Raw genomic sequence first — 17,342 nt, forward strand, 5'->3', positions numbered from 1 at the left:
TTGGGTTCAGCCTTATGCGCGAATGTAAATTGCAGTGCAGAAAATAAATTTCAAACAATCATGTAAGCATGCTTGAACACACAAGTATCTTCTTACTTGGGCTTCGAGGAGATTTAGAATTTACCTCTCAAGTCGTGCTTACACGCTGCTTGAGGAGAAGATGATGTCAGTTGGCGCTTGATCTGAGAATCAGGCCCAACCTTTCGAGCTTTACCCTATTTTAAGTTACAAATAAAGGCCCACTTAAAAAACCCCCAAGTTAGGTTTTTAACAATTTATACAACTTTGCCTTTAAGGGCTCAAACTTAAAACTAATCTAATTCACTAGTTTTAGATTAATCACCTAGATTAACTAGAGTCAAATGGACTTAGAGTGTTGCTTACCAAGTTAATCCATATTATGTGAGCTATGATCCACAACTTTCTTCACACACTTGAACTTCCCAAGGCAATTAAAACTCTAATCCCTTGGTAAGTATTAAACTTAAACCAAGTTTAACTTCTGTTCATCATAAGAAATCTATCAAAAACCAAATTTTCTTTTTTTTCGTTTTTCTTTTTATCACTAACTATTACAAATAAGTTCCACTATTTTCTCCTACTCTATTACAAAATCTGGGCTCGGAGTACAACTTCTTGTCATAAATGAACTGGACTGTAAAAAAATTGCATGCATTACTTGAGGTGGCGGCGGTTGCCTACTGTGCCTCGCCATTAGCATGCCGGGACGATCGATCGTCTTTTGCTATTTGATCGACCTCTCCCACCTTTGTTGTCCCGCAACCTGATTTATAAAAAAATATCTCAGTACAGAGATAAACAATAAAAATAAAATGACGAAAAATTGAAAAAAAAAATAGAAATGGAGAAATGAGAATGATGTTCCCTTCTTAAATTCTCAACCAATTACTCTTACTTCTTCAATCCATGACAGCAGCGCCATTTGAAACTTTAATATTGTAGTGAGTATACTTCAAAAGAATTTAGATTAAGAGTTGAGGTTCATCCTAAATTGTTTAGAGTTTGAGTGAAGGAAATATGAATAAGAAATATAGACTCTTGAATATTAGAATAGTTCTAAGCTAATAAACTTGAAAGTTTTGATTGTTTGATTGAAATGACTTGAAAACATGAAAGAAAAATTGATTAAAACATTGAAATGAAAGCAACAAACAAGATTGAAGATTAAACAAATAACAAATAACAAGTTTGATTGAAATAAAGAAAATAAAATAACAAATTTATTGAAATAAAATAAAACAACAAGAAATTAAAGACATAAATTGAAAAACAAGACAAGAAAAATAAACAAACCAAATGGTTTGGATCCTAAGACAATGGATGAGTTCTCTCTTTTTTGCTTTTTGATTATATACCCCTACTTTTACTTTTTACAGATTTGCCCTCATCTATTATAAACTAGACACCTCACCATTTCACTTTTGTTTTTGCTTTTGGGTGTCTCCTTGACCAAGATAGGTTAGGGAGAAAGTCTTCATAATTTGAAATAAGGGACTCCATCTTGGGTCTTTTGATTTGTTGACTTTGACCGTTTGACTTTGACTTTTTCAGTACTTTTCCATAGCAACTACTGGTCTTCATAATAAGCGTGATTAATGTTCCTTTTGGTACTAAGACACAACTTTTATGATAAGTTGTGTCATACCACACAAGCTAGCTACCACTCAAGCAACACTACAAGAAGAAATGGATATTTTTCAGTTTGGCCATGTATGACTTTCTTACTTTCTTTGAATACAATTTTATGTTAACTAAAACTTATAGATAGATAATAATACATATGTTGCATGCATGCTATTTGCATAATTTCTGTTGTTGTATTGTAGGAATTTTTTGGACTCTTAACTCAACCATCCATTGGCACCAAAGCATTGCAAGAGAGCCACCATGAAAATACAGTAGACTTCGTTTAACAAGTTATTTCCCAAACAAATTTTGTGATGCAACTGAACAATATGGAACATGGATACTTTTCAAAAGCAGCATCATTATTTCTTTTCGATCAAAAGTTTATGGTGGATTATTGAACTCAACCATTTTGTTATGGATTGTGGTACAATTTTTTTGATTAATCTCTAGTAGCCAACTATTTTTGATATACAAACTGTCTTTATGAACACTTATTGTTTATGGAATTTTTTTGATTAATCATGGATTGTCGATTTTTTTTTTTTTTTTTTTTTATTTAAGTGGAAATTTTATTGATAATGAATTTTACAATTAATTATGACAAAAGCGTCTTGACAAAAGCTCTGCTACCCATGAGTCCTTTCTCGAATAGCAAATCCTATCCTTCTAAAACAAACTCGTTAGAACCCGGTGTAACGTTCGGTCCATAACTTTCCTCAAGTCTCTTGAGTAGCTCAACAATTTGTTGTTCCTCCAAGAACCCAAAAGTGTCGAACCGAACGGAATAAAACAATCTTGATTAGCCCTACAAGCTTCCTCATGCTTCTCCATCTTTCCCCGCTTGGCCGCCCTCTTAGCGGCTTCTCCTACCTCAAAGTCACCATTCCCTAACCCTACCAACGGAGAGACTCGATTACATCAACACATGCATGCTTTCCCTCGGACCAATAGAATCAAGACATCCGCAGTCGAAGTGTCGATCTACCCTCATTCGGATCGGTGAGAAAGTTAACGGGAGCCTCTTTCTTCACTTGTACCCCCTCCAAAATGCATCACACAAAATGTCTCTAACATGATCATGTCGGTATTTAAAACCGGGGAAATGTCTACAATGTACCGCATGGTCCCCAAAAGCATCTAATCTACTTTTTTGCATACAGGGGCAAAGACCCCGTCGAGTACGAGAGGAATCATAAGGCGGTGCACGAGAATGGCACGATACTCCACCTCGCGACATACGTTGTCCAAGTCCCTCCATCGAATAGCAAGTAGAAAATCTTTTGCATGTTCCGACCGCAAGCATCCCATGATCGCTTTACGGCGAGTAGAAAACTCAAACTCCCTCTCAAGACTAGCAACAATCTTACCGTAGAAAAGCTTCCGCCAAAACTTTTGTGGTTTTGAGGGGACGGTTTCAAGGTCAAAATCAAAAGATTTCTCACCCATGATAGGCACCGGACCACAACTCCTAAGAATGTGGTTCTCGAAGCTCTAAAGTCCGAAAACGGGAGGCCACAAAAGCAAAAGCGAGAGACATCGAGGCAATGATAGATACCTAACCAAAATAATGGAAGTGTCGCTAAACGCCATCGCAAATCACCGAAAACCATCGAAACTATAATGCCCTGCAGTAACCATGCGAATGTCTTTCAAAAAGTCTTAGTCAGCTTCTAAAAAAAATGGTGGACAAGTAAACTGCAAAACCAACTTGGAGAGCCCAAAGACAAGCTCGTAAAAGTGCTAACTCACACTTGGATCCTCCAATGCAGCTAAACGGTCCATCGAAGTCATAGCCTTTTCAACACGCTTTACGAGCAAGACTCATGACAAAAGAAGAATCGGTAAAAGTAACATACAAAATAAATCCGAAGGAAACGGACAAGAACGAAATGATGGCCAAAATATCTCGAACATTAAGAACCAACCCATAAGAAGGCCCTTCTTCCCGAATGATACAAATGAAAACTTGTTCTCAGATCCCCAACTAGAGTCCCATCATCTAAATACCAAGCTTGGAGCAATAATTGACAACTTGACCGATCTCAGAATCGAGAGTGCAACACTAGTGCAAAGAGAAGGGGGACCCAAAGGATCACCTTGTTGAACCCCGTATGACCATATGTAATCATTCCCCAAGTATAATTTTGCGGTGACAATACAAATACCGACCCACCCGGGAAATAGCGGGGCGAAATCACGAACCTCTCTCAACATAGTAGTCCGATCAACCATATTAAAGGCATTCAAAATCTACTAGCAACATAGAAAGAGATGTCTTCATCACCGTTAGCATATACCATGCGATTAACGGCAGATGCAAAATCGCCTCTGCTCCTCAGGGACACCGACCCCCATACTTGAAATCCCGCAAGTACCCTACCACCTCTTTGGAAACCCCTTTCATTGCAATTTTGGAAACAAGACGTAAACCATACCTACGACTATCGGACGAATGCTATTATCCGGCTTAAGAAGTGGAGTGAAGCGGAGCACTCGCTATGAATTTCGCTAACGGCCGCGGACATTGTCCCTCAGAACCACAGATTCACCACCGGCGAAGGCATCTAAAAGTCGACGATATAGGCTGCTGCAGGCTTCACTCATAGCATCTAACAAGTCCGAGCACGGAGACCATCACGACCACAAGAAGTACCTTTTTCGAAACGACTTAATACATGACAATAAGGTGTCTCTCTCTACTAATAAAGGGGCTCAAAGAAAAGAACAGTTGGTCTCACCGGTGGTTGTCGATCGGGTGTTTCTCCTTTAATGCATGTATGCGGCCTCTATTATTGGAGGCAACTCCCCGATGATGATAACACTTGTATACTGACAAAAATGTCCATCGAACTTTACGTAAGCATCGACGCATTATCTCGAGTAGGGACGGATTTCTGGTTGATTTGGATTGAAGGAGGCTCTATTACGACTCTAAGAGGGCGAAACATCCCACCGGGCTCATTCCATGTCGTCAAAGCATGGAGAATCTGGATTTTTTCGAGTACCGAACGGCGTTCCGACGATTACGTGGTTGAAAAACTTGCGAGTAAATCTGAAGGAGACGAACCCAAGACATAACCGAACCAGATCAACCGTAATATCCCGGAGAGAGCGATTTAAGTGCACGTAAAAATCCAAACGACAAAGCTGCGGGTATACTTTTCACGATTTGGTATACGAATGCACTATCAAGTAATGTCTCATCAAGATCTAACACCAAGCGATTAGAGTATCACCGCCACCCATGTGTGCCGCGGGGTGTAAGATTCGTAGTGTTGGGCTTAAAAGGTGGGCTGCGGTATGCTCCAATAACACATGTGAGTTCTCCACTCTCCATCAAAACAGTGGTTCTATGGTATCATCCGGGTGACGACACGGGTATACCAAGTGCGTGAATGCAAAGACAAATGCCACAAACCCATTTGTCAACCGACTTTAAGAAGTTCTCTAATGACAAATACAAGTCACGATCATCCTTAATATCATCTACCGCTTTCGATACTCAACCGCAATCCAAGTGTTGCTTATCGAAATGTGTGAAAATATAGGGAACGATAAACCCATTACCATTCACCCCATTGGTGCGGCCATGGCGATCCCTGAAAGGGCAATGAACACGCTTTTTAGGGGTGGGGCGAAAAACCCGAAGAAGTAACGAGAGGGCGAGAGCTTTTTTCCCTCTCATAATTCCCAAAACAAAACCCAAAACATACCAAAACCAAACCCCAAAACTCGTCAAACAACATACAAAACCCAATACAAACAAATCTCAAAACCTTAATTAGTGAGACGAGGTAACCTCTCTCCTTTTTTTTTATTGGTAATTTTTCAAATACCAACCAAAAATTGCATTAGAGATACAATCTGGTAATCGTCACATGTCCACATGTAGGGGGGCACTTCCAAATTACCACCCAACACGACCCATCAATGCATTCAGTAGTACGTCCAGGTCTGGCTGTAGTAGCGACACAGCATCCAACTCCTTTCGATCAACACTCTAATAATTACTAGAACAAGTGCATTAAATATGCATAATTACAACAGGGAAACCGAAAATATTCTATGGTGATGGTGGCGGGTGGTAGAGTTGGGTGCTGCACCAGTAGTGTAACACTGGATTTTGTTTTGTTTTTTTTTTTTTGGAGATGATGGCCGGGTGTTTCGGAGGAGAAGGTGGTCGGGGTCTGGTTTTGGAGGTTGGGGAAGGTGGTGGTTGGGGTCTGTTTCTGGTTTATGGGGAAGGTGGAGGTCAAGGTTTTTTTGGAGGAGAAGGTGTCGGGGGTTTGAAGTGGTGGTAATGAGGACTGTTTTGAAGTGTTGGGGTTTTGAAGTGGTGGTTGTGGAAGGTGGTGGCAGGTGATGGTGGCGGGGGGGGTGGGGGTGGGGGCGGGGGCGCGTGCAGCACGAGGAGTGCGGCGCTGGGTTTTGGCTTTTTCGGCTGGAGAAGAAGGGCGCTGGGTTTTGGCTTTTTTTTTTTTTGTGTGAAAACTTAAAATCTATTGTTTATTTGGAAGAATCTAAATTCTGTGAGAATATATTTTATTAGTAGGTCGCTAAAATTATCTAGGTGAAAGATTTAACTTTTAAAGAGAGAAAATACGGAAGAGTTAACTAGAGTTACCAAAAAAAAAAAAAAAACCACTAATATTAACCAAAGTTGGAGTATGGGACATGTGTGTGGTGCAGAGGCGCTATGACCGTTTTGCGTCCTAAGCACTATGGACCCAAATTTTTCTCGAAACTAACTGTGATAAGGACGCAAGTGAACATCGAGCCAGATTGTAAATTATCTTCTTAGCAGAAACTACTCTCTGTGACAAAAGTTTATAAAACTCTCTATGGTCTCTCAGGGTATTAGAGCACAATGAAAACACCTCACAACCCTTTAAAAAAACAATTGCTATCCTTTTCATTTTCATTTTATGGTGCATACACGAATAGCATAAACAAATGGATATTTCTGAGAAACAGATTGGTGTGGGCTTCCTTCAAAGTTGAGAAGTATATTCAATGTGCAAGGAAAAATATAAAAAAATAAATAAAAGGGCTAAATCAATGTTCACTACCCCAAACCTACTAGAGAGATAAAAGTTACTACTGATGGAGGCTGTTTCTAGTTTTTTTAATCTCTGCTGACTGCAAGCAATAGGACTTGTGATGAGGGATGGCCAGAACTTCAGTGCCCTAGTAACTAATTCTCTTTCTGAAGTCTGGACAGAGATGGACCGCAGTTAAAAATTTCCTAAAACTATAAGTCTACACCAAATTACCAACATCGTCAAAGAATGAGCTCACTTTCTGACTAATATCATAAAAGAAATTAGTGAGCCAAATTCAAAATTTCACGATCTAGTCAAATTTGCTCTCATGTCAAATTAATACATCAAGCGAGGCAAATACAGTGGTGGATTTGCTATAAAAGAGGGTATAAACTTGCCAAAACAAACATCTTAGAGCAGTACAGTTAATCTATTAATACATCATATATGCATCATACGAAAATCTTTGATTAAGACCTAATCCACTCAACAAACATCTTAGAGCAGTACAGTTAATCTATTAAGGACAACAGAGAAAATTCTGTGCAATCTTGGCCACTCCTTTCAAGTAGCATAAGAAGTCCATCAATACTAGGACAGTGGATAAATTGGATACAAAACTAATTTACTTAAATACCATAATATGCTTCATTCCATCAGGCAAAAGGTAGCAGTCAGCTAGATGTTGTCCTGAAGCTGAAGCAAAGGAGCAAAGCATATTTTTCCTTTTACTACAGAATGAGCATGTACAAAATGCTACATTCAGATTTTTCGAAAATGCGAAGGCAAAAACAATCAAACCACCCAAGTAAATGTTAGGAACCATACGTTTTATGCATATATATTAATGGGTATTTTAAATGACATTTCTGATACTATGGTAGAGTTTTATAAGCGTTTTCCACAACACTTTTATCCCCCACTCTCCAATTCAAGACAGAAACAAACTAGAAACATGGTAAAAGGGATTGTTTGTGGAGCTTTCACGAATCTTCAAATATATATCATAATGCTTTGGTTGTTAGACTTCTTGCTATTTCAGACCAAGGGAAAATGTGACTACATAAATGAATTCAAATCATTTATAGATGTTCTAACAGTATTTCCAATGCTTTCCCCAACAAGTCAAGAGAGTTCTTATGTCTTGCTACAGTTCCCATGCATTGCCAAACCAGTTAAAGATGCTCTCCAATGATTACTCTGCAAAACTCGAAGTAATTGTCGAAAGCCCTATATACCTAAATATGTAAAACTGTAAGTTCCACCAGATGAAATACAAGTGGTGGAAATGTCGGACATCCAAACTAGCATGAAACAGTACCTTACCTACTGCTCTGCCTCTCTTTCAAAACATCCATCAGGAACCACACTTGAAGATTCATGACTATTGCCATTTATAATATCCATCACCTGCACCATGCATTTACACACAAATGATCTATGTACTAATTGAGCCTAGAGATAAAATAGGAGTAAAAAATGCTAAAGTTTGGATTGAACTCTATGCAACTTCATCGAACTCAACTACAGCATTAAATACCTGGTTATTTGATGCTTGCCCATGTGTTCTGCTTGGCTTGGTATTGAGATCAATCATTTTGGTGTCTAATTTTGAGTGTTTCTCATTTTTAGCATGTAGTACTGGAACAGGGGATACCCTATTGTTTTGCAGGTTTTCCTTCATTGTTGATTTCGGTGGTTGGTTTTGCTCTTTTTTCACCTCACCTGGAATAATGGGCTGCATGGCTAGGTCCCCAACAGGGCCAGTTTTATCCCCCGGAAACTGCAGAAAATACGATCCTCAAAGACCTTCTCCATAGCGAATATACAAATATTTATGCTTAAACTGATGTATAGTCACAAACCTGAATCCTCTGCCTCAGTAAGAGATACCTTCCATGGGTCCTTTTACCCCCAACATGTACAGTCATATCACATTGCAAGCAAAGAGAACTTCCATCTACCTCACAGTAAAAGAAAGCTACAACAAATACCAGCAGAAGTGGGGTAAGTTTCAGTTGTAACAAACAAGAAGTACATACTTTATATGTGGCATGAAAAAACATCTTCATACCAGGTGCATTTTCACATATATCACAGCGAGGAACCTCATTTGGATCAGCGAGACCTACGCGTACATGCCTGCTAGCTAACTTGTTACACAAGTGCACCTGCCAATTCAACTTTCAAGTAACCACCGCTGTTCATGACATAATAGCTTGCGATATTCCAATCAAAATATAGCTTCCAGAATACCCAAAACGTTTCGAGGAATAAAAGTTAAAAATTGATCAAAAGTAGGAACTTAAGATACCCAAAATGAGTTTGGTGTAGATGCTTGTGTAATAGAACATCAGAAGTTCAGAACCCAGAAGTTAGTACTAACTCTAATATTTCAAGATATCAATAAAATGGAACATCGCTAGTCCCAACGAAGACAACACTTGTAAGCAACAATGGCTTTTATCTGACAAGTTCAAGTATAACTGTAGAAGAAAATGGATTAGCTCAGACCAGTAACTCTCAATTTGTGACGTATATTACATTGTTGCACACTTGCACTGACGCATCAAGTTAAACTGTTATGTCGAAAAAAAAAATACTTGTTTATCTAGTCAGATTCAGTTTTCACCAGTTTCATTTATTTTCTAACTAAAGCTGAACTATTTCTTGTTCACAGGAAGTTACAGACCAGTCCATCAGTTGTGAACCTAGTAAGGAAGGAGAGCTCAAAAGTGGGGCCTAATAAAAAACCAAATTGTGACTGGTTGTCTACGGGCGACAAAGGAACAACAACAATTTTCATACTAAGGAGTAGGATGCTTTTTTTCGTCTTTAACTACTCGGTGTAGGGCAAGTAGGCAACATTGACTTAGGATTGGAAACTGTTGGGTACTACTGCAAATCTTGATATTGGTGAAGTTTTCTTTAAAGAATGCATTTGAAGAAAGGTGTATTTGAATTGAGAAGTTACAATAGAGAAAATGTCTCTCTTAGGTGTTCTATCAAAGTTGATCTAACAAAAGAATAGTAGAGAAGAAGAAGACACAAGTTCAAAACTTAACATTGTCGAGTTGTTGCATCCTCTGTGTTGTATCAATCAAGATCAAAACAATGTGAAAACCCGAAGGTACTATGCTTGCTTTGGTAAGACAAAAGATTAAGCCAAAGTTATGATACAAAGATTATATTATTGAAGTTTCAAACAGATACACAAATGTAAAACCCAAGACCACTTTGTGCTGATAGCGTGTTAAAAACCAAGTAAAATAAGTACGCAATTTTGGGTGTATATTCATCGTCAATGTACCTATTTGCAATACAAGATGAAGACATACGTCATGACCAACCTAATTCATGACAAGGATTGAATTTTTCCTACGAGTACACTATAGTTGCCAACCCTACTTTGTACGTGCAGTTGTCAATAACCACGTTTTAGTATTGTAGTGATGCGGTTGTCAACAACCTCATTTTAGTATCGTAGTGATTGACCACCACACCTACAACGTACTTTCAGAAACTAAAGTGTATCTAGTAAAAAGACCGTCATTTTCTCATAAATAAGGTTGATGACTTATGTCTCCATCTTGTATTATATGTAGATACATCAAAAAAATAAACAACCAAAGCTTGATTATATTATCGCTTATTTTTTAACACGTTATCAACACGAAGTGGTCTTACTTTCCACTTTTGCATTTTGTTCCTCTTCAAAACTGAGATTCAATAAATCTCTTTATTAAACCTTAAATCTTTGTCTTACCAAAACAATATTAATAGTAAAACCTTTTGTGATTCATCTTTTTGTATATATATTGATTAAACACACTAAGCATAACAAGGTTAAAGAAGGAATCAGTACTTCACCTCTTTCTTCTATTTTAGTCTAAGAATCTCATTCATACACTTAAACACAATTTCAATTGAAGAAGAAACAAATACAATTTAAGTTAGTGCAACCATATCAAATGGAGTTATTCAATTTTTTTTTTTGTAGTGTGCATTAAAGATCTTTGGTTCAACTCTTTGGAGACACATTTACTACCCATAATGCATAATTTTCTCTCTACGAATATATGGCATGCACCCACAATTTTATGTGCAACTGCTATCTCCTCAAGCAACTTACTTACGGATCCCTCTGATTTCTTATGGATTGGATGCATAGGAATGCCAGCCCATTGATTGAAAAAAATACAAACAAAATCTGCAATTGGAAAGCTCGTTTTCTAGTTCAAGCTAGAAGGTTACAACTAATACAATTTTTTCTAGTTTCATTTCATGTCTACGTCTCAACGACATCTATTATTCCTAAGTCTGACTTGGATCATGTCGCTAAATCATGTACTAGATTCTTATGGAGAGAAGTAGACATGCCTAAAAGCACCAAACTAGCTTGTCTACTACAAGCCTAGGTGCCTAGCCAAAGAAGAGGGTGGTCTAGGAATCACTCAAATTCAAAGGTGGAACATTGCAGCGTATAGTCAACTGGTCTAAAAGCTTTAGCTAGAGGAAAAAGTCTTTGGGCGAGAAAGGTGTGGGCACAACATATCTGGAAATGAACTAAAGAATATCCCCAGTAACTGTTCTTGGTTGTGCAGAACTGTCTTTAAAATTAGAAAAACTGCATCTAAATTTATTAAGCACAGATTGGCTGGTGGAGCTGAAACTCATATTGTAGTTGGCATGATCTTTCATACGGTGATAGAGCCCTTTTATTTAACCAATAGGCCCCAAATGCTTGGAGTCATCTAATTTCCTTGAGATGCACTGGCAAGTGAACTTATTACTCGTGGGATGTGGAACAATAACATTGTGAGTCAGAATAAGGAGCTGAAATGGCTATCTAAACACAGAATCTAACTCACACTTATGTCTTGACTCAGTGATGTGACCTTTCTCTCAATCCAGCTTGTTTACTGCTAAGTCAGCCTATTTAGCATGTATTAAACATGTGTTTAGAATGAGTGTTAAAGGAATCTAAAGTTGTTAAAGGAGTCTAAGCAATCTAAAGTACAAAGATCCAATCTTTACAAATTTTGCAATATCTATTCAGTATATATGAGGGCCTACTTGCATGTTATGATATTTTGAGGACTTAAATAGAAAGCAAGCAAAGCATCTACTCATGTTCAGTCAACATTTGCATGTCCAATGACCATGCATAAGCACAAATGCAACAGTGGCTGATGTTTTGATGTTAGAGAGAATTTATTGCACGTCTGCGGGAGTTAAGATTTTCATCATAAACCAAATAGTTGCCCATGATCAAGTATGACTAATAGTTACATCTTCAAATAAAAAACATGGGTATCTTCGTGAATTACATAACCAGAGAATGGTGGAGATTGGAGAAGAAGAAGACAGTGAGTACAAGTTCCAAGCTTAACCATGTTGTATCCTCTGTGTTGACTTAATCGAGAACGAAACAACAAAAAAAGAAGAAGGGTACTATAATTGCTTTAGTAAGACAAAACGTTTAAGGCAAGGTTACGATGTTAAGTTTATAAAACTCTTAAGTTCCAAAGAGATTGACAAAAGTTAGAACCAATGACACTTCGTGATGTTAACGTGTTAAGAACCAAGTAAAATATGTACAAAATACTGGTTATTTAATTCATTCATCTTGTATCTATTCAGAGTATGAGGTGGAGACCTCCATCTCTTATGTCTCCATCCGGTACTATGAACATATATATAGATTAATGAAACAACCAAATCTTGATCATATTCTCGCTTTATTCATTACACGTTATCAGCATGAAGTGACCTTACTCTTTCACTTTTGTATTTTGTTCATCTCGTTGAAACGATAGTCTATAATCAAATCTTCTCTTACCAAAACAAAATTCATAGTAAAACCTCTTGCAGTTGGTCTCTCTATATTTAATTGATTAAACGCGTTGGGCATAACATGGTTAAGGAAGGAATCAATACTTCACCTCTTTATTCTATTTCTCTCTCCAAATCTCATTCACACAGATTTCCATTTGAAGAAGAAACCATTACAGTTCAAGTGTCGACCATATCAAGTGGACCTATCCACATTCATTTTGTAATGTGCATTAAAGATACTTGGCTCAAGTCTGTGGAGACATGCAATTACTACCCATAATGCATAACACTCTCTTTACGAATATACACTTTATAATACCAAATAGTTTGCTGTAGTATTTAGTATTTACTTAGCAGCCTCTCTGACTTCCTCTAGATTGAACAAGTTACAATAAAATCTCGTCCCTCTGCTTTCTTTCCCATCCTAAAATTAAAGGCTACAGCTAAGAGAGGAAAATCTTTGAGTGAGATGGGTGTAAAAATAGACATGTCTTGATTGTTTCCAAGTGTAAAGAAACACTTCAGCTAATTTTATAAAGAACAAATAAACCCTTGGGTCATTTATTTGCTTCAGATACAATGCGGAGTAAAGTTATTAGCGGTGGGACGTAAAACCATGAATTAAGCTTATTCAAAATAAGGAAGTAAAAGTGGTGTGGCCACTGCTGTATACCGTTCTACAGGTTTATAATCTGGCTGATGTTATCCAATGGATAGTTACAAAAGACAATAAGAAAATTTACATAACTCAATAAAGGTAAGATGATGAACAAGTGTTGAAACTAATGTTGGTGTACCGTACCTTCTCATCACATGAGAGACAAAGAGCAGCCTCATCAGCAGCACAGAAAAGAGAAGCAGCAGCACTCTCACAAACGTCACAAAGTGTACGCATAGTTTTCTCTTCTCATTTCTCTCTTCTCACCGCAATAATCTCTTTAAACAATATAAACACTAATAATGGAAATTTGCTCTTTCTTTTTTTAAAGTTTTAATGGATCACCAACTCATACTATTTTGCACCACGTAGGTATACTTAACTAACGTGCTATAAAAGAAAGAAGGAACAAGTGTGTGGTTGAGAATAAAAGTTTACTTTCAAAGTCCTCTTCTGAGCCACTAGTGCTATAGTGTGGCTATGCCAATACGTCAGACTTCTATTCTCGACCACCGCTTTCAGATTTCAATATCTTTTGTCCGGCCCTACTTTTACGGTTTTCAATGTTTCGCTCATAAATTTACGAGTGCCCTCAAGTCCTCACTAACTATTTGGGACTCCATTTCTTATTTCTTATTTCTTATTTGGCATCAAAATCTTATTCTCTCCTAAAATTCTAAAAACAAATATATAAATTAATTAATACCAAATAACATACCTACTTAAAACTAAATGAATAAAACCAAAATAACAAATAAAAAAAAATTGTCTATATTTCCACAAACAAATAAACTAAATAAAAAAATAAAAAAAATAAAGAAAAATAAATTTTAACTCCCACAAAAAATATGAATTGGGCACACTTGTAAGATCATCATATTTTTTGACATAATCATCCAAACATTTGTTTAAGTCAATAGATAGATAATTATATAGATTTTTTTTCTCCATTCAAAATTAATATAAACTAAAGTGATAAAAAATAAAATTTTGTGACAAGAAAGAAAGTGAGGGGATTGAGAATAACGAAGGTGAGTTTTTTAGGCGCCCAACTTTTTTTAAGGCGTTGGATTTTATTTTTATCTTCTTTATTTATTTATTTTTTGTTTAATTTGTTTGTGAAAATATAGGCAAGATTTTTGTTATTTATTTGTTACTATTTCGAGTATTAGTTATTTAATTAGGTAAGTTATCAGTTATTTGTTTTGTTTCTATTTTTTTTTTTTTATTGGAAAGAGAAATATAATTTGGATGTCACATAAGATATGGAGTTATCAAGGGAGTCTACATAGATTTTTTTTGTTTACGTAAGCACGAATACTTTGAAATGAAATTGGTCATAAGACATACCTACTATTCGAACCTACTATTACAACTCACTATCAATAAGCTTGGTTTGAATTGACTATTTGGATAATTTGTAGTAATGTTGGCACGCCGTCTCTATTTAAATCAATGACTGTCTATCTATATAATTACTAGTTGCATATTGATAAATATTTTCAGTTTTGAGTGTAATTTTTTGATTTAATCACAATAATTTTGTTCAGGATACCTAGATATAATCATATATCTCGGCAATCTCTGTAGCATTTATAAATTAAGTTAAAGTAAGCATACACTATGTTCAATGAAATTGGTCATTAACATTTTCTCTTACAAACCATAGTAAAGAGAAACTACTTGATCCAGGAGGATCTTTGCAAACATTAATAACTCTCCCGCTCCCACTAATAATTGCCGCCAATAGTTTCTGCGTCCAATCGCTACTTCCTGCTAACAATGCCTCCTGTCACCGCTTCTTTTTTCCGCTTCCGACATGATAGTTATACATGAATGATGTTCATAGAGGATGGTTATATATGAAGGATGGTCAAACAATATGGTTCTACCATGACGGTTTCGTCTACTACAAGCTAGACTAGTTCTACTATGGGCTTATTATGAGACTATGAGTTAGGAGATAGGATGTTGTTAAAAATTATAATGTTTGTCAAACACTTGTTGAGTAGGGCAAAGAGTCTCACTCTATCACTTAAGTCTTGTAACCCTAATAGGGGCAATTTTAGTGCTTGTAAAACTCTAATAGAGTATGGAAAGTTTCTCACTCTATAAATAGGTCTTGTAATCCAAAAGGAACTAGTACAATACAATATGTAGAGAGAAACAACTTAGGTCTTGTAATCCAAAAAAGAGTAAATAGAAAACCTTCTCATTATTGTAGATTTGTTTTGGACATCAATAAGAGAAAACTCTAGAGGATATTTTTCCTCCTTTGTTAATCTTCACAGCTTTATTCTTGTTTAATCTTTATTGGATCTGGATTGGATCACTGCTAGTGGGCTATATACATTTAATTTGCACGTTAGTAACTACAATGCTTTCTCTAACAACCATTCTACCAAATCTTCAAACAAATTCTTAAAAGAACTATTGCTTCTCACGTATATATAACCCTTCAACCAAATGCCACGTAGACATCCTTATAGTTTTATTATAAGTTCATATCTCTAACTTAAGGTTTACTAACTTTATGTCACTCACTTTACTCCATTCATTTATAACGATATGTCCTCTCATATCACAAAGAATACCCGCATATTTTTTTATGAGGTGTGTGAGGGAGTGATATTCTCATTCAGGAATATCAAGCACATGTCCAGCATAGCGGAAATACCATACCAACCTCTGACCTCATTTTCCGAACTGCCTTCAGAGCGACCTACATCATTAGCTCACACACCCGAGCTACGAGATCGCTCCAGAGCAGATCAACTCACACATCCTCACACAGAGCGTATTGTATTGTACATCCTCACACCTATCTTCTAGAAGCAATCATTGTCAAAGCCGTACTTACACATTCCATTACTGCAAATTACGAACCACTGTAACCACTCCCCATCATTATAGAAGAACACCATTATAACACTCCTTCCCAATCTCAACCATACATTTGTGTTTGTCAGTACACGTGTAGGATAGATCTCCACGTTCATCAGCGATAAATACCCCCTATATGAACTACGCCATACCTGATTCTACTCTCCTCCCAGAAGTGAGAGATAGATACGTAGGCAATTCGTTCAACAACGAACTCGGTCTTTCCCATTTCCAAACCCATTTTCCCCTTCATTATATTTGTTAGGTGGAACTAAATCACACCTTTACAAGGTGTTTTGCACTTTTGAACAAGTAGTTGATTCATGCAAGCATATGCTTTGCTTTACCCATGTGTACAAGGAAAGTGTAATGTCCATATCTGTAATTAAAAAAAAATAAAAGCTTAATATGTTGTATGCTTCGAAATTCTAGCTTGCCACTGAAAAAAGAAATTTGCTAACACGACTTTCCTTGATCTTTCAAGCTCGATCTGCTAGCTCTCCCTTCTACGAAGCTTGGGAAATATGTTGGTAATGTTGGTATGAGTTTAATATATCATATACTGTTAGGTTATTTAACCTTAAAAAGTGTTTTCCTTCATTTAAAGCAGAATTTGTATTCGAAATTGTTCAAAATGTCTAATTAAGAAAATAAAATGTTCTACTTAAAACAGGCAGCAAATAAAAATATGTAACTACTTGAAAGTTGAAAAAAGATTGCAAATAAAAAAGTGGAATTTCGTGCCAAAGATGCAGTGCCTAATACTATATATACATACACAAATTGGTTCCCTTCAAAAAAAAAAATCAGTGAAATCAAATATCTATTATTACTCTTCACTTCCAAGCAAACCATCTTAAACAAAATCGTGTTTTTTTTTTTTATGTAGGTAGAAGAAAACGTTAGGGGGTGTTTGGATCCTATTTATTTATTGGCAAAAAGTGTTTATTAGTCAAAAAATGTTTTTTGAAAAAATAAATGCGTTTGGTCTCTATTTTTTTTTAAATTGTTTTTCATCCAAAAAACATTTAATGGTCCGAAAAACTAGTTTTCTGATAATTAGGTAAAACTTGTTTTTTAAGACAAAAAAACTGTTTTTTCTCTCTTTCTTTTATCTGCACGAGAGACAAAGTGACGGCCCGGTTATTTTCTCCAGATAAAACCCTCTTTTTTTTATTCGATCTCGATCTCGATCTCTCCTCTCGATCTCTCACTCGATTTCCAAAGGTAAGAACTTAAAAACGCGATTTTTTTTTTGTTTATTTGAATCC

At 36.5% G+C, this 17,342-nt stretch overlaps 1 protein-coding gene across 5 annotated transcripts; it reads right to left on the minus strand.

Annotated features, from left to right (window-relative positions):
- Positions 1-429: 429 nt before the first annotated feature.
- LOC147503040 (B-box zinc finger protein 19-like) lies at positions 430-13,834 on the minus strand. Of its 5 annotated transcripts, none has more exons than XM_086607860.1 (6): positions 13,333-13,630; positions 8,767-8,863; positions 8,558-8,673; positions 8,233-8,475; positions 8,014-8,102; positions 430-784 (listed from the first exon to the last, which is right to left on the minus strand). In XM_086607860.1, exons 1-5 carry the CDS (start codon positions 13,423-13,425, stop codon positions 8,019-8,021), a joined length of 633 nt encoding a protein of 210 aa, XP_086463986.1. In that variant the 5' UTR covers positions 13,426-13,630; the 3' UTR covers positions 430-784; positions 8,014-8,018. The 5 variants fall into 5 exon arrangements, with proteins under 5 accessions (XP_086463986.1, XP_086463983.1, XP_086463984.1 ...); XM_086607857.1 differs by lacking the exon at positions 430-784 and adding an exon at positions 7,661-7,930 and having other exon boundaries at positions 13,333-13,834; XM_086607858.1 differs by lacking the exon at positions 430-784 and adding an exon at positions 7,661-7,892 and having other exon boundaries at positions 8,019-8,102.
- Between the last annotated feature and the right edge of the window lie 3,508 nt (positions 13,835-17,342).

The sequence above is a fragment of the Coptis chinensis genome, chromosome 4, assembly GCF_015680905.1.
Source record: "Coptis chinensis isolate HL-2020 chromosome 4, ASM1568090v1, whole genome shotgun sequence".
Classification (NCBI taxonomy): Eukaryota; Viridiplantae; Streptophyta; class Magnoliopsida; order Ranunculales; family Ranunculaceae; genus Coptis; species Coptis chinensis.